The sequence below is a fragment of the Triturus cristatus genome, chromosome 4_2 (genome assembly GCF_964204655.1).
Source record: "Triturus cristatus chromosome 4_2, aTriCri1.1, whole genome shotgun sequence".
Taxonomy (NCBI): domain Eukaryota; kingdom Metazoa; phylum Chordata; class Amphibia; order Caudata; family Salamandridae; genus Triturus; species Triturus cristatus.
Genome location: NC_140586.1, coordinates 659455612 through 659476421, shown reverse-complemented (window position 1 = coordinate 659476421; position 20810 = coordinate 659455612). Strand labels below are relative to the sequence as shown.

Sequence of the window (20810 nt, the reverse complement as noted above, 5' to 3'; positions counted from 1 at the left end):
GTACTATTGTTTAAGGCTGTTATGGAGAAAGGTGGTATATGGGTTTTATGGACAATGGCTGAAGAACTAAGAGTGTCAGTAACCACTGTGTACAACTGGATCTATTCTTATAGTCTAGCACCTTCCATTACTACTCGTGGGAAGATTTCCAAGGATAGACTCCAGAGCGGCAGCAGCATAGAGTGCGTATTTTAGGTCTTCAGATGTTGTGTTTTAATGTTTATTTTTATGTAGCCCATTAAGATGTTAAAGTTTCAATAAATAAGAATGTTGCCTCTGTCAGATCAATTTGCTTCAAGTTTATTGGGTAGGGTTGCTCTCTGGTGTGTTGATGGGAGGTAAATGCAAGGTCTGCTGAAAATCATGCTTTGCACGAATTGAGCATTTTAGTTTTACGCTTTGTCATCTTAAGTTATAACCTGTCATAGTTTTTGTCTCAAACTTTATCATAAGCCATCTTTAGTTTAGATCGGTGGTGTTCATTGGGTGCAGTTAGAGACTAAGCATTCCAGGGTTTATCGATCTAGTCAAGAACTAAATTCACACAGTGAACACAGATGAGAATCATTTACAGACATTGTTTACGGAAACATGCATCCCTTTAACCATAGCACCTAGACTTGATTGTTAAAGGAAAGTGAAGCATTAGGGTTAGATTAAGGTTGCCAGTAGGTAGTTATAGGACCTTTTTTCCATAGGAAATCCGCAACATTCTATTTCCAATAACTTTGGCGCCGGTCGACGAATCTTCGCAAAACTTTCAAAACTCGTGGGGCGCTCTGGTCCGCTCCTATCTTGAAAGTTTCGGTGTGATTCGGCAAGCTGAGGTAAAAGAAATATATATATTGTGTGTGCGTGTGTGTGTGTATATATGTGTGTGTGTGTATATATATATCTCCTCCAAGCTGCTTCGGTATGCCCACCACCTCCTGAACAGAGGGCGCGTCGATGAACGGGCCTCCAAAGCACGGCCCGAAAATATCAGCAAAGGATTCCTTTCATCAATAAGTTGGTGAACAAGCTTGCATTGCAGGCGAAACGTGTCTAACGGTTTTGAGCTGACTGATTAAAAGACTTTTGCGCAACAGACAAGGCGTCGATTTTCCTTTTTGATGAAAGGAATCCTTTGCTGATATATATATACTTTTGTTTAATTCACATTTTTAATTTAGGGTTAGGGCTCAGTTCCTTTAGTATAAGTTAATTTTAAAGGCAACTCCAGCACATAGAGAGACACATTTATATACAAGTAATTGTATTTATTTTAGTTGTTTGATTTAGGTTTAAAGTTACTATTTCAGGCTAGAGTTAGTATGTTATTTAGGGCTGTTATATAAATCTAATTTATTTAGGATAATAAATAGTAGTAGGATTAGTAGAAGGTCGTTTTATACACACATTTTTACTGTAGGCTAATACAAGGTCAGTTTAATATGAATTTCACTTACAAATGTAATTTAGTGCAGAGTTATGTTTAGGATTATGGTCCTGGATTGTGGGTTGAAGTAATGAGTAGTAGTTAAATGTTAGGGATATGGGTCATAATAATGGGATCTGTAAGTAATGGGGGACGAATTAATGAAATAGGCAATTAATGATGTTAAAAGTAATGTCATACAATCATTGCGGTGATTCTGACAAGTCAATGTATTTGTGGCCCTTGCACGCTGGATTTAAACAATGGTTGGCTCAAAATTTAAATTGTACTAAATTGTTCTTTTCCATTTCCTTTTGCTCTACCTTTCAGGAAAGTAAGAAAGATGACTTACCAGCAAGTTATGAACTTATCTGTGGTTTGCACTCCTTGATGCTTTCGATTGAGCAGCTACAAACCAGTTATCTTGTGAATCCAGAAAAATTTGAAGATGAACTTGCAGCTCAGCCTAGAAGGCTTTTGAATACACTGAGGTTAGTCTTATCAACTTGATAACACTATTTTTCCTATATGCTTTGCCTTTTGTAATTATTAGCATCCATCTCTTGTTCTTAAATGGGTACGTGGGATATTTGTATTTCCCATTGTAGCATGGAAAAGTAACGATCTTCCTCATAAACACTTGAACTTTCTTAACTCAAATACAGTATATAAATATTCAGATGCTACTGTTCTAGCTGCAGCAAGTATTCACCATTATTTCCTACATGATTCACATTGCAAAGTCATGCTTTGGATCAATTTAAGGTGAGGGTAGTGGCCTGTAAATCACTGAATAATAATGGCAAAGAGTATGTTAGACTAACTAGTTCCAAGGAAGCAAAACAAGACTGCAACACCTAGAATGTGTTGTGCTATCCCACGAGAGTCGAGGACTGGCAACGCTGTCACGAATGACCTGGAGGGAGGTGGCCATTGTAGTGGTGATGCAAGCCAAGAATTACTATAGGCACTATAGTAGTGGGTCTGAGGTTACCCCCTGAAGCACATATGGGGCAACCCAAACAATATATCTCTAGACACATTAATGGGTGTATGAAGCCAGCCCAGGACAGGGCTGGTGCAATTCTGTAACCACTGACACTACAGTAAAGAATCTATCTGGGTCAGCAAGAAGTAGAAACAGGTCAACCCAAAGTTAACCATAGACATCAAAGTAGTGGGTTTCTAGACTAGCTGGAATGGGAAGGTCCAGGCTCTCTTGGACTGAATTATCCACAAAGTCAGTTACTGGTAATTTTGATTTGTTTTTGTCCTTGATGCACACAGTGCTCGTGCATGTATGCTGCACTGTATTACAATTATGGTTTGCAACCCAGAACGCTACTATGTGGTCCGGATTAGCCCAACATGCGTACCTTCTACAGAGAGCCTGACTCTCAGATTGTGGTATTGCATTAGACTAACATTGGTGGCAGAGCTGAATTATAGCAGCAGAACGGGCCTTTTTTTGTTTTTGTTTCAGGCAGTGGGCAAGTTGCCTATTGTCCTCACTTTTGTTAATTGTCTGCCAAACAATTTACAGACAAAGCACAGGGTCCTTTGCCTGTTAATTGTCTGCCAAACAATTTACAGACAAAGCACAGGGTCCTTTGCAGCATTCTTTGCACATGGATACTGCATGTTTGTGGCACAGTATGTACATAACAGGATCACTGTGGAGCATGTATGGCATGTTGGGATCTCCACTGTAGAGATGGTGTACAAAATGGATGTTGGAGGTAGCCTATCAGAAGAGGCATTTTTGAAGCTTTCTTGTTGAGACCGACTCTAGGTTGTTGGAGGACCGTGGTCTTTATGTCCAGGGGAGGCTTTTGGTATGTACTGCTCTCTTGTTCCACAAGTGGTGCTGCTCCCAATATGCTAATTAGCATAAAGTGTGAAGGCTTACCTCCTTTCTTGTGCACTTGTCTGGTTTTCCAAGTAGGAGATTCCCAGACCCACCCCACCCCATCTTCCTGCCCAGTCGAAGACATACTTTAGAATCCACAAACCATTAAGAGTATAAGAAGGGAACAGAAATTCCAAGTTTGTGTTCCAGCACCTGCCCTCTGTGTGTTAAAGACACCAGTCTCAAGATAACATTTCCGCTGGGGCTTACAGCAACTGTTTTCACACCTGAGCGCTTACACTACTGCCTTCCGCAGTGTGACAAGCAAGCATGACAGTGGGCACCAGACACTTGTGGATTGATCAATGGGTTTTCATTAAAGATAGAAGCTGAACCACTTAATCACTGTGAGCATTGCCTATTTTCCCAAAGTTGTGTAGTATTGTGTATAGAACATTTTCTTATCTAAGATAAAGCACTGGTTGGACTACCACTTTATTAAATACTACATTGTGTAGTATTGAGGTGTGACTCTTCCCCCACACCACTTCTCTGAGAAAGCCTTGGACTTCTCAGCCCACTACCGAGAGTCAGGTGGTAAGAGATACACTTGGTGCTCTGTTTTTAGGGTGTATAGTAGGACTGTCCTGGAAACCCAGATGAAAATGACTTGGTTATGACACTTGAGGCCTAGTAAACCCTTCTGTTCCCCCAAGGCCGCCTAACTGGTACTGACAGGAGCTAACTCTGAAGCGGATATGGGACTCCCACAGGATATCTGTAGATGGCACAATAGTATCCTGAAAGATTGATTCCACCAGAAGCCTTTGGGAACAACTTGCAAGAGCTGGTACTGTTGGGGAAATTAAGTGAAAAGGCAATAAATGTAGTGCTATTGAAACAATTCATAGGTAGGGTAAAAAGGTTTGATGTAAAGTGGGGACAGGCATCTTGGCATAGGCTCTATTTGGGCTCTAATAAGCCCAAACTAGAGATGACTCCGAAAGACTCTTTAACCTGTCTGCCTTTTTCCTTGTCCCTAGACTAAACTCCCTTGGAGAAGATCTTAAATAGGTATAGTGAATGCCTATAACCTAAAGGAAAGTGGCACTATTCATTTAAAGCTATATGACTAGTTGATGGTTATGGGGAAGATTTAAATTTTGCTCTGACTCGTGGTTCTTGTTGGTGACTCTGTCCAGTGGACGTGATTCTCGCTGTTTTAAGATTGCGGCAGTAGTTTGGGGGGAGTTCCCACAAGCAGGGAGCCAGTGGGCTGCTTAGTGTTATCCCTGCCTATCTTAATAGAGCTTTCAGTAGAAGTGCTGGAGAACCAGTGTACCTGCAAAAGAAAAGTGAAATAACCTGCACTTGTAGTAAACTGCAGCAAATTAACTTCTACACAATCGAGGGATTGTCTAAGGAGCAAATTTGCTTACCGTAATCTTTAGCAAACAATATACATTTATTAAAGTAGATGTGGCCACAAAACTTTTTTGTAGGAAATAAATGTAGAATCCGTGCTCCAACTCAGTTAAAATGCCAGATTGTCTGGCGTTATAATTATAAATAGTACATATGGGAGTTTAAGCCAGTCCCTAGAGGCAGGTAACCAGGCTCTTATATAAAATCCTTAGGCAAACATGTTATGCAGGAAGTTTGACCAGCTAGGGTATCTCATCTGTCATCTGGAGTTGAGTCAATGAAATCGTATGTAGTAAGGTGTTGGCTCATCTCCAGGTTGCAGCCCAGAAAATGTCTGGAATTTATGCAGAATTAAGACAGTAATTGTTCCTTAGTTTTTATGGTGGTACGAAATAAGATGACATTGAGTAGGATCTGAAAATTGGGACAATGTGAAGCAATTATGGGAATCTTCTATAATAGACAAAAACAGACCATATTGTTGGTGGTGGCATTGATGGCTATGAGAGCAATAACCAAATATGAATTCCTATACATTTAACAGTACACCATGTTTGTATACAACATTAATCCAAGTGATGAACGTCCTTATCTACGTAAGTGTTTTGTAATCTCTATAATGGCTTGTGTTAGATTGTTCAGTGAATCTTAAACCTTGCTGTGGTGGCCACAACAAATTGAGCAAAAGCCTCCTTGTTTGGTACAGCTAGGATTGAAGTTAAATCATCGGACGTAAATGGTATTTCTGAAAATAATATTGCCACCAGGCTCATCACCTTGGAGGATATTATACTTGAAATCTGCTACTAAAAGATATTACTTTTATGAAAGCTTTGTTAATGGAAAGTTGCAATTCGTTTGTCTTGATACTTCGATGCAAATATTCATTATGTGGCTACGTTTAGAAGAGCTGTATTAAAAGACATTTCTTTTCGTTTAAGGGAACTCAATCCTATGTATGAAGGCTATCAACAGCATGATGCTCAGGAGGTGTTGCAGTGTATTTTAGGCTGCATTGAGGAAACCTGTCAAACGCTGAAGAAGGAGGAATCTAAACGTTTACCTGTGGAGGAGCCCATTCCAGGTTTGCCAAAGGTATCCAATACGAATGTTGAAAGTGAAATTTCCAATGAGACAGGCCAGCATGTAATCCCTGTGGCAAATGGACATGCAGATGTTGTTTCAGAAGAAACATTAAAAAATGGAAAGCGGAAAAGTGACACTGAGGCCGGGAATGCAAAGAAAAAATCTAAATGTTTCATGGAGCAAAAACCAGAGGAACTAAGCAAGTTGAGAAGATCAAAACGAAAGTCTGCTGGTGGAATCCTGCAAATTAAATCCGAGGCATCCATTAAAAGTTGTACTGAAAATGAAAGCACTCGTCCCACTGAGAAGAAGTCTAGGTTAAGCTGGTTGAAGTCTTCGGGGAAACAGCCCAGCATTTTATCGAAATTCTGCAGTCTAGGCAAGTTATCAACAAGTTCCGGCTCTAAAACACTTTTAAAGGAAATTAACAAATCGGGCCTCGAAGAAGAGTCTGGGAAGGAAAATAGTGTACAGGCAGCGCCTCCTGCTGCAGTGCCCATTGCAGGGAAGAGTATTGAGATGTCCCCTGCAACCAGAAAAGGTGAGCAAAATTTACAGAAAATCGGAATAGAATGTGGTGTGAAGTTTGATTGCATAATCGTAAATCTAATACCTTTCTAAGAACCGTCTCTCTTGGAATGCATTTTTTGACATGTTTGTTTAGTATAAATGGTAATTTTTAGCCCACTTCAGTCTGGGGGTTATGGGGTTTCAAGGATCCATTTTTTCTAATGATTTCCTGATATCCTAAAAATGCTAGTACTTTTGAATTGAAAATGCAATCCATCTCTGCCACCAATGTGTTGAAATTTTTACAGCTTCATTTTTTATATAAAAGTAGGAAAATATTTGTTTCTAGTAGCCAGGTGGCTAAAATTTGTTTATGGATAGATTTATTTCTGGAAAATGGTGCTCTTGTATTGACCGTAATGGGTACCTTGGGACTTGGGACTTATAGGAGTGAGGTACATATAGATGATTCATGTTCGCTGCATGCTGGTATTGTGGAGATCAATGTCTGCTACAAATCAAGAGCTTGGGATCTTCTCATGCTTTCTTGATTTTTCCTTTTTGAAAATAACCTTTCAACACTCCTGCCCTAATTAATTGAAATGTGCTCCACATTTTTATGAGAGATATACATTATATTATTTAGTCCGACATATACATTAAACTATTTAGTCACACAGTAAGTCTCTTCCACAACTAGATCTCATTGCATTTTTGTTGCTTGTTTGAGCAAGTTTGCTTATGACTTCTGCAATTTTTTAGGTCTCACTGAGCCCTGCGTATGCGCTGGCTCGGAGAGACATTTTGTATGTGCGCTTTTTTAAGTGCTGCTTGCTGGGCTAGCGCTTGCGTGCATGTGAGCGTGCACGCGTGCAGCCGCCATGCGCTAGGCCAGCCAGAAGCACTCAGGAGAGCGTCATCGCGATCACTTTCGCTTTCACAGCGATCACTTTCGCTTTCACAGCGATCGTGATCGCGATGACGTTATAATCACTGCACCCGCGCTTTACTTTTAACATTAAAAGTAAAGCACGGGTGCCGCGATTATACCAAAAGTAAAGAAATAGATGTTTTTTCTATTACTTTACTTTTGGTATAATCGCGGCACCCGCGCTTTACTTTTAATGTTAAAAGTAAAGCGCGGCTGCCTGGCGAGCGCTTGTTGAGCTTATCACAGCTGCACCCGAGTACTTCACAGGTCCTTAGACCATTTATTTGTTAACGAGGCTTTGTTTTATCACTTTATCTCCACTCTGCCCATTGTTGGAAGAATTGCCTGCCCCCACCCCCCCCCCCAAGATATTTTGTACCCCGCCGCCCGAAATTTGGCTCTAGTTGCGCCTCTGGGCATTCTGCCCCTACAATGGTCACACCTGGCAGCTTTCTTTCTACAGCAGAAAAGGGTCCGGTGTGGGTCTATATTCCAGGGCAGTCCTGTCGGACAGTCCAGTTACTCCACCGCACGCACACGTACACACACGTACACAATCTCCACTGCGTCCATCACACCTGTGCACCTACCTCATGGACCACACGAACAAACCAACTAGAGCCGCTTGAAATGTTGGTGCCCTGTTGGCCCATATGCCAGGCACACATATACACTCTCCTAACAGCAGACACTTCGAAAAGGTGTTTATTTGAGAACAAGCACAACCCGCGGCTTGCGGGCAATCCCCGCACGTCTCCGCAGCGTTAGCGGCTCACATACGGGTCTTCAGAGCAAGGGCATCGATCCGTCGGTACAAGTGCCCCATCTCCTCCTACACCCGCCCACACCACATGGGGCATACTCGTGGGTCTCTCCACAGCAGCACACGGAGCCACCATTGTGTGTGGATCCTACAGTGCACACAGGGCTTCTACCTCACTATAACCGACACGGATCAGGGACAGACATCACCCCCACAGGTGCCCCGCTGCTCAGACATATCTGGTACCTTCCCCGGGCACCACAAGATGATTAAAGGGCTTGTTTCCCAGGGCCACCCTTCCCTTCAAATGAAATCCCGGACAGACACCCGTCCCATTAGGTGCCCCCTAATTTCATATAAAAATATGTTCGAGGCATATGAGCTGCAGATCACACACTAAGGATAAGATCGCCATCTGGTGTTGGGCTCGGATGATTGCAGGTTGTTGTTGTCTTTGGAAGAAGTCTTTGGTCACGAGATTGGTGACTCTTCCCCTGGACAACAGTGCGCATGGACATCCACTCCATCCTCAGATTGTTTTTTTCCGCCATTGGGCTCGGATAAACTTTTTTCCGCTCCAGCAGAAAACTTATAAGCAATCACTACAACTCTCAAAATTTGAAACTCGACGTCGAAATCCATATCGGACCGACTCCGGACGCGGCTGATGGAAAGGACACCTTTTAAAAAATGCCCCCAATGTGGAGCAAAGTTTCCTCATAGCGATCACCACGAGGTCTGTAATTTGTGCCTTTCACCAGACCACAACGAATCCAGCTGTCCACCCTGTGCCGCATTCCATTCCAAGAAAACTATCCGGGACCGAAGAGCTCGATGCCATACCATGGCCAGGCCGGTTCCGGAACCAGAAGACCTCTTTGCACAGGATGTCCCTGACGACGACTCCGAAGATCTCCAGATCGTGTCCGAGGCAGACGATTCTGATCCGGGGTAGCCTGTGAGTACCAGCCCCCCTACCCCAACACCACTCAAAAAGACATTGGTCAAGACACTGCCAGCCGGACCCAGTCGCGATCCAAAAACATCTTCAGAAGCCCCGCCCTCGGGCCCGGCTCCGAAGAAAAGTAAGCCTGCAGGTGGCTCGGGTTCGAGCAAACCTCATGTCATTGTGCCTATAATATCTTGGGCACCAAAGCAGGCTCCGAGACCGAAATCTCCATCGGCCCCGAAACGTCACTCGGCACCGACATCTCCACCGGCACCGAAACGTTCTTCGGCGTCGAGGTCTCCACCGACACCAAAAGGCTCGTCGGCACCGAAAGGTCCTTCGGCACCGAAAAATCCACCGGAACCGAAAAGTTCTTCAGCACCAAAAACATCCTCGGTGCCAAAACAAGTCCATAAAGAACAAAAATCAAAATCAGAAACACAAAAGTCGGCGCCAAAGACGCCTTCGGACAGTGAGGCACTCTTTCGGCCTGATCCAAAGCAAAAACGGATTTACATAAATCCGAAAACCGGACATGTCACAGTGGTGCCCTACAAGAAAAGGAAGCTGGACACAACTCCTCCTCCAGCACCTCCAAAGAAGGACTTTGCCACTTCAACCATACGTCCTTCCTCTCCTACATTACCTCCTATTCCATCCCCCCCCACCACCTTCACCTCTACCATCTCCTTCTCACACACCACCTCCACAGGATGATGATGATTTAGGGGGAGGGGGAGACCCAGATTTCTTTACTTATCCCACTGATCCTACTGATCCCTTTACACTCCCGGACACAGCACCAGTAGATGACTGGACTTACCCTATGCCTGATATACCTGACCCCACTCCATACCCCTCAAAACCCTCCCCTCCTGATGACCATTTAGGGTTCGGTCAGCTTATAAACAGAGCAGCATCGTTTCATGGGGTCACCGACACTCCTGAGGAGGATTTTCTCCTCGACACTTTTGAGCAGTCGCAGAAAACAGTTCACATTCTACCCATGATTAAGGGAGTGATCAAGCATGCCAATGAGGTTTTTAAAGACCCTGTCAGGGCCAGGGTTCTCAACCCCAGAATAGAAAAAAAATATAGACCGGCGCCACAAGATCCTGCGTACATCAAGGCGCAACTCCCCCTAGACTCACTAGTCGTATCAAATGCCAGAAAGCGGGCAAACTCCCAAACCACCGGAGACACGCCGCCCCCAGACAAAGAGTCTAAACTCCTGGAGGCTTCCGGCAAAAGGGTTGCCGCACAAGCTGCTAACCACTGGCGTATTGCAAATACACAAGCCCTATTAGCTCGTTATGATGGAGCCCATTATGATCAACTAGAGGATCTCTTGCAACACCTGCCTGAACCATACAAAACACAGGCCACTGACTTCATCCAAGAGGGCAAACTAATATCCAATGCCTCCATTAAATGTGCATTAGACGCAGCGGACACCGCCTCTAGGGCAGTCAACACAAGCCTATTGCTTAGACGCCACGCATGGCTGCGCATTTCCAGCTTCGAGCCGGAAGTCCAAACCACCATTCTTGCTCAACCCTTTAATCAGGAGCAACTATTCGGGCCTGCAGTAGACACTGCCGTAGAAAAAATGAAGAAAGATGAGACTGCCAAATCTATGGGAGCATTGCAGTCTACTCAACCCAGAGGCTCCTTTCGTCGCTCCTTTTATAGAGGAGCTTCCAAAAATGTGGGAACAGACAACTCTTCCACCTTCAAAGCATCAGGTCAAACATCCCCTAACAGGATATTTTAGAGGAGGTTATCGGGGAAACAATACTAAAGGCCGAGGACGGGGCAACAACAACACCCGCACCTCTACAGCCACCAAACAGTGACTTGCCACCACTCCCCCCAGACCATTCCACTCCGGTTGGGGGAAGACTTCAATAGTTCCTACCTGTCTGGAATACCATCACAACAGACAGGTGGGTAAGACAAATTATCCAATCTGGCTACTGCCTCGCACTCATAAACCCACCCCCAAACATACCACCCAGGCACCGTCCCATGACGTCTCACCACCTCACGCTCCTCAAACAAGAAATAGTCTTTGCTTCAAAAACACGCAATATTTATTTATTTATAGATTTATATCGCGCTAGAATCGACTCTTGCATAAGAGTATCTCTGCGCACAGAAAGGAAAAGAGGGAGAAAAATTGGCAGCTACAAGAGACGGGAGGAAATAACTCAACACAGTGCAGCATTAGAACTAAGAAGGAAGAAGAATTACTAGAATAGAAACGTTTTGAGTTTTTTCCTAAAAACCAAGAATTCTGAGTAAGAAGGACCAGAGCCATGTATGGTTCTATGGATAAGACAACATGTCTTAAACGTAATCCTTTTACCAACTGGAAGCCAGTGTAATTTGTCAAGGAGTGGTTTAGAAGGAGTTTTTGGGGGGGCATTCATCACAAGTCTTGCCGCAGTGTTTTGTATCACTTGGAGTTTTTCTAGGACTCCCTGATTAGCTGACAGCAGGAGTCCATTGCAATAATCCAAGCGACTCAACACTTAAGCCTGGACCAATGTTTTTCTAGTGGAATCAGGCAATAGTGGAAACACTTTACGTAAGAGCCCAATAGCATGAAAGCATTGGCCGAAAACCCAATTGCCATGTTGCTTATAAGTGAGCTCACGATCAAGACGGACCCCTAGGTTTTTTACGACCAATTTGGGTTCAGGTACTTTGCCCAGCTCACATGGCCACCACTCTGAAGTCCACAGATTTCTGACCTCCCCAAAGAGCATTACTTCGGTCTTGCTTACGTTGCATTGGAGATAGTTAGATTTCATCCAATTTGCAACAGCTTTCATGCCATCTGAGAAGGCCTCCCTCACTTCGTCGGTCAGATGTTTAAAAGGAAATGGGAGCTGCGTATCATCAGCGTAGGAGACGGGGACAAACCCAAAGTCTCTCAATATATTGGCCAGGGGTGCCACATAGATGTTAAACAAGGTAGGGCTTAGACAAGAGCCCTGTGGCACCCCCTTGGTGATATGAGTTTGTCGACCTAAATGTGCCCATGCTGACAGTTAGGGGGCGGTCAGACAGAAAACTCTTTAGCCAGGTTAACGCTGTGCTTTTTATTCCAATTGCGGTCAGACGTTTGATTAAGATATTGTGAGATATAGTATCGAACGCCGCCGATAAATCTAACAGTACCAGGATCGCCGAATACCCTCGATCCTGGTACATGTGAAGGTCATCTGTCACCGACAGCAGAGCGGATTCAGTACTGTGTCGGGGTCTAAAACCAAACTGAGAACTGTCTAGCTTGTCATGCAGTTCTATGTACTGAGAAACCTGCTTTTTGACGTGTTTCTCTATGACCTTCCCTAAAAAGGGAGTAACGAGATAGGCCTCAGATTGGATAAGTCAGTCCAGGGAATGGAGGAGTTTTTCCTAATGGGTCTTACCACTGCTTTTTTCCATTCCCTAGGAACTTGCCCCTCGGTCAGGGAGAGATTAATGAGGCTTTGAATCTGAGGACTCAAACTTTTTCCTGCAATCGGAAAAATTCTGGCTGGAATAATATCTGAGGGGCTTCCGCTTTTAATCTGCCCCAGATAACATTCTGTCTCAATCAAGGAGATAGGGGAAAAGGATTGCAGGTGTGTAACTCCCATCTCTTTATCCAGCTCCATAGGTGATAAGATATAATCAATGATGGGTGGATAGGATTTTAGAATATTGTCATGAATCTTATTTATTTTGTCTGTGAAGAACTGAGCTACTTCATTGCAGAGTTGTTGTGAAGCCAATTTCAGAGTTTCACAAGCTGCTGGTTTCACAAATGAATGTAAAGTTTGGTATAAGATTCTGGGGGTATTTCCTGCAGCTAGAAGAAGGGCCTGTATGTGGGATTTCCGGGCATTGCGAATTTCCTTATGATATTTAGAAACAGCTGCCCAAAAATGATTCTTATCCATGTTGTCATGGGTTAATCTCCACACCTTTTCTATTTTCCTCGCCTGCTGTTTGAGAGATCTCAGGTGTTCCATAAACCATACCTCTTGTTTACGGGCTAGGCGAGGTTTATAGGTTTTCATAGGAGCAATCCTGTTTACCACCTGGAGTATCGCCTGATTATAACGATCTAATGCTGTATCAACATTCTCTCCAAGAGAAATGGGGCATCCAGAAAAGTGTTCCTGAAATGTTTCTGGAGTAATCTTGTGCCATGGTCTACGCCTAGTGGGAAGGGCTTGTGCCTGAGGGGGGGCTTTACCCAAATATGAAGTAAAAAATTCCAAGACAAAGTGATCTGTCCAGTTGACCTGAGTGGAGGAGTCATATAGCAGGGTATTGAGTTTGTTAGAGAAGATGAGATCTAAAGTGTGCCCTGCCAAGTGGGTGGGACCAGTATTTATTAAAGTTAGACCCAACACGGACATGTCAGTTAGTAAAGATTGTGCCTCAGCATTATCCTTGAGGTCACAATGCATGTTAAACTCTCCTAAAAGTAGGAACTCGTTGTCAGGGTCAATGTGTCTGGCCAATATCTCCAGCAACAAGATGTTGAAGTTGGTATGGGGTCCGGGGGGACGATAGGCCAGTGCCCCTTTGTAGCCGATATTCTTGGAGAAGTTGATTTTAAATACAAGAATTTCTAAGTCCGGGGTACTCATTTCCTCTAAGATGGTTACTAATAGATTATTTTTATATACAATGGCAATGCCTCCTCCTATCTTGGTAGGCCGGTCAAGTCTGGCTATTTTATAGCCCTCTGGAATCCCTAATGTGATAGCTGGAACAGAGTGTGGTTTTAGCCATGTCTCTGTCAAATAACAGAGTTCAGGCTGAGATGAAGCAATCATATCCCACACTTCACTGTGATGTTTAGACAGCGATCTAATATTGCAGAGAAGATTACGACTCTTACGCGAGTCATATGGAAGAGTAGTTATAAATGGTTCTTCATGTGGTACGATTTGCAAGTGATCAGCGGAGGCTTGATATTGACAATTCCGACATGAAAAAGGACCCTCCAACAGACATCCTTCCCCTCCCGTGCATCCCTGAAGTACAGGCTTACGGATACGCAACAGCTCTACTGAGGAGTATTTTACCAGAGGTTTCACGCAAGCAGGCAGCTGGGCAACACTCGCGGCCATGACCTCTAGCCCCTAGCCTCGTCCAGTCACGGACGGGCGCAGACGGGCTTCTCTTTGGCTTGTCTTAGGCGCGTTCTTAGGCACACCCCTGCGCGCACCCGCTGCGCGCTTGGAGTGACGAGCACCCGTTGTAGTCCTGAGCGGGCGAAGCTAGAGCGCTAACCGCCCCTAAACCGGAAGTGCCAGGGTCTGCCTGTCCGCTCAACGGTGATAGTCACCGATTCGGACCGAGGCGTGCAGGCTGTCAGCTGACCCAGACTACCTATCGGCAATACGAGTAAGTGGTGGAGGGATTAACAGTATTGCGCTGCCCTGTGACCAAATTTAAAATTGATTTAGTGCTATTAAGATTGAAATTTAAAATTACTCAGCAAGCGTGTGTCGCACAGATTCACTCCCGCCTCCTGTAATGCATCCAACAGCCTGTGTAGACGCTGCCACCATCCACACCACTACAACATCAGGGCACAGGAGTATATTCCCTATACTTCCTCATTCCCAAAAAGGACAAAATATTAAGACCCATACTGGACCTCAGACTACTAAACCAGTACATACAATCGGATCATTTCCACATGATCACTCTCCAACAGGTCCTTCCATTACTTCAACAAGGAGACTTCCTTGCCACATTAGACCTCAAGGACGCATATTTTCACATCCCTATGCATCCCGCTCACAGGAAGTATCTACGATTCGTGGTAGATAGTCAGCACTATCAGTTTATAGTTCTCCCATTCGGAGTAACAACTGCACCCAGGGTATTCACCAAATGCTTGGCAGTTGTGGCAGCATATCTCAGGAGACAAGAAATCTATGTCTTCCCCTATCTGGACGATTGGCTCATAAAAGCCAATACTCTAGACAAATGCGTTCTCCACACTCACCGCACTATTCAAACCCTACACAACTTGGGATTTACCATCAACTATCCCAAATCTCAACTACAACCCTCCCAGGTACAATAATACCTGGGAGCCACCATAGACACATCCAAAGCCGTAGCTTATCCCAGCACAGCCAGGATAGCCAACCTACAAAGTCTCATCAAGAAATTTCAAACACAAACCTCTCTCCCTGCAAGAGTGTTCATGCAACTCTTAGGCATGATGGCGTCATGCATCTCCATAGTACCCTACGCACGCCTTCAAATGCGTCCCTTACAGGAATGTCTAGCACAACAGTGGAACCAGGCCCACGGACAACTTACCGATCTGGTGTTGGTGGACAGCCGCTCACTTCGCTCGCTGAAGTGGTGGAACACTATCAACCTGTCCAAAGGGCGGCCGTTCTTAGAGCCTCTTCCACAAGTTGTGCCGACCACCGACGCATCTCTCACGGGGTGGGGAGCCCACCTCCTTCAACACACCACTCAGGGAAAGTGGACCACTCAACAAAAATAGCTCCACATCAATCACCTAGAACTTCTAGCGGTGTTCCTAGCACTGAAATCCTTCCAAGTGCATCTACAAAACAAGACTGTCCTCATCCGCACGGACAACATGACCACAATGTATTACATACAGAAACAAGGAGGGACACATTCTCTACAACTGTCCCAACTGGCGCAACAAATTTGGAGATGGGCAATTCCCCAAAACATCTACCTGCTAGCAGAACACCTCCCAGGGGTTCAGAACCAGGTGGCCGACCTCTTAAGTCTCCACACAAAGCAGATACACGAATGGGAACTACACCCCAAAGTCTTACTCCCATTCTTCCAAAAGTGGGGACAACCAGACATAGACCTGTTCGCCACACAAGAAAACGCAAAACGCCCAACCTTCGCCGCCAGGTTCCCACACCCACGGTCACAGGGCAATGCAATATGGATGAACTGGTCAGGCAGATTTGCGTACGCTTTTCCGCCTCTCCCACTCATTCCATTTGTGGTACGCAAACTGAAACAACAGTCGCTAACACTCATCCTAGTGGCTCCCACTTGGGCACGTCAACCCTGGTTCACCACACTTTTGGAACTATCGCTAGTTCCACATCAAAAACTGCATCTCTCCCCGGATCTTTTAACCCAGAACCATGGAGAAATCAGACACCCAGATCCTCAAACACTGAACTTGGCAATCTGGCTCCTGAAGTCTTAGAGTTTGGGTACCTCAACCTTCCTCCAGATTGTATGAATATTATTAAAGAAGCCAGAAGACCTACTTCTAGGGCATGCTATGCTGCAAAATGGAAACGATTTGCCATTTACTGCGCTAACAATGACCACTGGATGCTTCCATCCAAAACATCATTTGCTATTTACTACACTTGCAAAGATGCAATTTAGCATATTCCTCTATACGTCTACATCTAGCGGCATTAGCAGCCTATTTGCAAAATAGACAACACCTGTCCCTCTTTAAGGTACCAGCCATTAAAGCATTTATGGAGGGTCTTAAAAGAATTATTCCTCCAAGGTTACCACCTTCCCCGGTGTGGAACCTTAATATTGTTCTAACAAGGCTCATGGGTCCCCCATTTGAACCAATGCACAAATGCGAACCGCAGTTCCTAACATGGAAAGTGGCTTTCCTCATCGCAATCACATCCCTGCGAAGAGTAAGTGAAATACAAGCCTTAACTCTTGAAGAACCCTTCCTAAAACTACATCGGAACAAAGCGGTTCTTAGGACAAATCCAAAATTCCTCCCTAAAGTCATTTCCCCTTTCCATCTAAACCAGTCAGTCGAACTGCCAGTCTTTTTCCCTAATCCAGACTCAGTAGCTGAGAGGGCACTTCATACCGTAGATGTTAAGAGAGCCTTGCTGTATTACATCGACAGAACCAAACCTTTTCGGAAAACCAAGCAACTGTTTGTTGCTTTCGCTCCACCACATAAAGGCAACCCTATTTCCAAATCGGGTATCGCCAGATGGATAGTCAAATGCATCCAAATATGTTACCAAAAAGCTAAACGTACTCTTACCGTTCCCCCTAGGGCGCACTCCACGCGTAAAATAGGGGCTTATATGGCATTCTTAGGGAACATCCCCTTAGAAGACATTTGCAAAGCAGCCACATGGTCTACTACACACACCTTCACTAAGCATTACTGTGTTGGTGTGCAATCCAAACAACAAGCTTCAGTAGGCCAAGCTGTCCTAAAAACTCTATTCCAAACTGCTGCAACTGATACAGGTGACCACCGCTAGGGGAGACACTGCTATATAGTCTATCCTTAGTGTGTGATCTGCAGCTCATATGCCTCGAACGGAATATGCTACTTACCAGTATGCATCTGTTCTTGGCATGTAGAGCTGCAGAGCCACACACGCCCACCCGCCTCCCCGGGACCTGTATCCGTTCCAGCATTGTCTTAATTAGACACTACACATGGACATCCTTTCTCTTTACTTCTTATACACCCCATCATTTCCCATCATGGCGAAAAACAATCTGAGGATGGAGTGGATGCCCATGCGCACTGTTGTCCAGGGGAGGAGTCACCAATCTCGTGACCAAAGACTTCTTCCGAAGACAACAACAACCTGCAATCATCCGAGCCCAACACCAGATGGCGATCTTATCCTTAGTGTGTGGCTCTGCAGCTCTACATGCCAAGAACAGATGCATACTGGTAAGTAGCATATTCCTTACAGTGCATGGCTTAGTGTAGAAGTGTGGTTAATTGTTGAAATAGTGCTATGATGTGTTGTTCCTTGATAGCAGTCTTATAGGAAGCAAGAGACGGCCAGTGCAGTGGTCCCTATAATGCAGGCACAGAAATATAGTTACCGCAAATGCAAGTTAGTGTGTCACCAGACAGAGGAGTTGGCCTAACGGATAGGGTGCTCAACCTCGGAACTGGGTTCGAGTCTCGGTAACCACGCTGAACATTCTGTGATTCTGGGCAAATCACTTAATCTCCCCGTGCCTCACAAAGAATGAATGTGTGCCCTCATGTAACGTAACTGGTGCTATGTAAAGTGCTCTGATACCTGATTGGATTCGGGTCAAGTTCGCGCTATATAAAACTCTGCAAAAAAACGGTGGCAGAACATAGGTAATAGTTAAAGTCTACTTATGCAGCACTACTGACCTGCAGTGAAGCTTCTTTTGATCTAGTATCTTGGAAAAGTAATTTACTACACGCTTAGGGAGTTAAATCGCTTGCTGCTGTCATCTGGTCTTATCTACAGATTACAGTATTCAATACTGACCGGGCCAGTTTTGCCTTCCATCGTTTCGAGGTCTCTAAATAAAGTTCAGTTAAAATGGGTAAGAGAAACGCCTTCATTTTCAGTTATTAGATAACACAATTTTTGTATTAAAGTTAATTTGTAAGACATTATTTACAATACCTTACTCCTCTGTCCATGAACAAGGTTATGTCCAAAGCAGTGCATCACTTCAGGAACTTGTGCCATTAATTTTATTTGCAGAGCAGCCACCTGGACGTTTTGATGGTTTATGCCAACTTCCACTTTTGGCATAGTGAGGATTGTGTGAAACGCGAGCATGCTCTCTCCTTCCTTCAGTTCATGTGTGGAATATTCTGATAAATAGTGCAGAATGTCCTGGAACATAATACATTATTTCACTGTATTATTGGAACTATAACCCCATCTCCTTTGAGGTAATCACAGTTCCCAATCTAGAGTGGTCCTAATAGTAGGGCATGGGATTTCTGAGAGTTTCCCAATCTATCTTCTGGCAGCTTAGCTCTATAAAGATGTCCCATATTATGTAGAGGATGGAGGACTAAGAATGCGAAGATAAAGTGTGCGTCATGTTGGAAATTCTAAAGCCATCTTTGCTCCTATCAGTAGCAAAAGACAGTTCAGATTGTCACCGAGTTCTGACCTCAAACCATAATCAAATGGATATGGTCTATTAAAAAGAAAAGAAAAGTACCATATTTCTGTGCACCAGATAGTTGCTGTGGATGTAATGTCTTAAATGAGCTTTAGTATTCTCATTGCTGCTTTTAGAATAAATTCCAGGGACCAACCAATTCAAGCAAAGAATAAACTTGCTACACATGCAATCTTTAGAATTTAAGTAAAGCATTTCTGCATATTGTGATGTATATTAACTTATTTTTTGACAGAGCTTGATACTCTTGAATTGGTGGAAAAATTGTTTCAAGGTCAGTTGGTGCTGAGAACACGATGCTTGGAATGTGAATGTTTCACTGAGCGCAGAGAAGATTTTCAAGATATCAGTGTTCCAGTGCAAGAAGACGACGTTTCTAAGGTGGAAGCTAGTTCTGAAAGTGAGTACTTAAAATAAAGCTGATGTGCAGTGTTGACTTGCAGTGTTTCTGATAAGAACATATCAATGATTTGTGTTACTTATATTTGAAGGTATCTTCCGTAATGTTCATAAACACTGAATTGTCGGAACACTTTTAAAAGGAGCCAGACTACAACTCCCCAACAAAGCAAAATGAGCAATATGCCTATAAGCACCCAACATGCACTTTACATTTATAGAGCAAAATAAGCAGCAGTTTAAAAACAGGAAGGATCCCAAAATAAAGAGCTCTATCCTTTATCAAATGTACAAGGTTTTGAAATCTTTTTTTCTCTATTTGGTAAGTCTGGTTTTGAGCTCTTATTCCCCACTTTGGCCACTTTTTTGACCTAGAGGGCATGCTCCCCTTTCTAGAGCTGCGAGCGGAGTATGGGCTCCCCAATACAGAGCGCTTTCGCTACTTCCAGCTCCGACACTGGCTTCTTCACGCTGAGGTCCATCCCAAAGTAGCGAGGAAGCTAACTAGGTTTGAGAAATGGCTATACACCAAAGAAACTGATAGAAAATGATCTCAGAAGTCTGATATGCCTGATATGGCTTCACAGATTATGGTATACTATAGGCATGGAACGCATACACGCCTCCCTATCTAACACTCTGGCCAGCTTCACGGATTCTTGGCAGCCACTGCTCTCTTTGCTAGCTCAGGACATGAACGAGATCACATGCCCTAAATATCTCCGACTTCTCCGACTCACCAGCTCGGACGTCCAGACAGGACGAGTAGAGGACGCTCACTGACCCACGCTCCCTATGATATATCTCACCAAGACATCAGCGGCACACCAGCTCGGGGTAGGGGAGGGGGGGGAGGAGTTCTGGGGAAGGGGTGATCAGGGGACTGTTCATTTTGTTTTGTAAAAGGCATTGCACTATTCAATATAACCAATTGTTCCATTTGAAACTGCTGATCTGATGGCATGGGAGGGGCCCTTCATGGCCATGATTGAAGAGTGACTTTCATCAGATGGACTGGGTCTTGCATATGGCCATGGGTGCAACGCTGTACTTATGCTTCTCTTGATTATTGAATGTACAATTTTTCTGAAATGCCAATAAAACACAGTTAAACATAAAAGCTTCTTTTTGGTAGTGGCAAGTCCAGCTTGGCGTGCCACTTAAGCTGTGTAGTTTTCTTACCTGGTGTAATATTTTGGACACCAGAGGCATACATACTCCTAGATCAGACTTGTGAATGTCATTGCAGTCACTTTATGCAAAGCATGAATGCATGATGCTTTCTTGGGTAACAGCCAAAATAGTCATTAGAACAAATGGTCCTTGTTGGCAGCTGTCTCTCTTATCAACCATGTAAAGGTAGATGCCCCCCCTCTACACTTCATCTCCCTACAGTGTAAGTCCGTGTTTCCCAAACTCTGGTTTGCAAGCCAATTTTGGATGGGTTATGAAAGTTCAAACAATAAATAAACATTCTTTTTAAATTGTTTTTATCTTGCATTACTTGCTGCTCTTCAAAGTCCG

The 20810-nt window shown here is 44.1% G+C and overlaps 1 protein-coding gene across 1 annotated transcript in view; it reads left to right on the top strand.

The window, feature by feature from the left end:
• Nucleotides 1-20810, top strand: part of USP1 (ubiquitin specific peptidase 1) — a 96589-nt gene that overhangs the window by 46423 nt on the left and 29356 nt on the right. Inside the window, exons 4-6 of the mRNA XM_085602435.1 lie at nt 1748-1908; nt 5633-6318; nt 19123-19287. Of these exons, the coding sequence (XP_085458561.1) occupies nt 1748-1908; nt 5633-6318; nt 19123-19287 (1012 nt within the window). The remainder of the gene's footprint in view (nt 1-1747; nt 1909-5632; nt 6319-19122; nt 19288-20810) is intronic.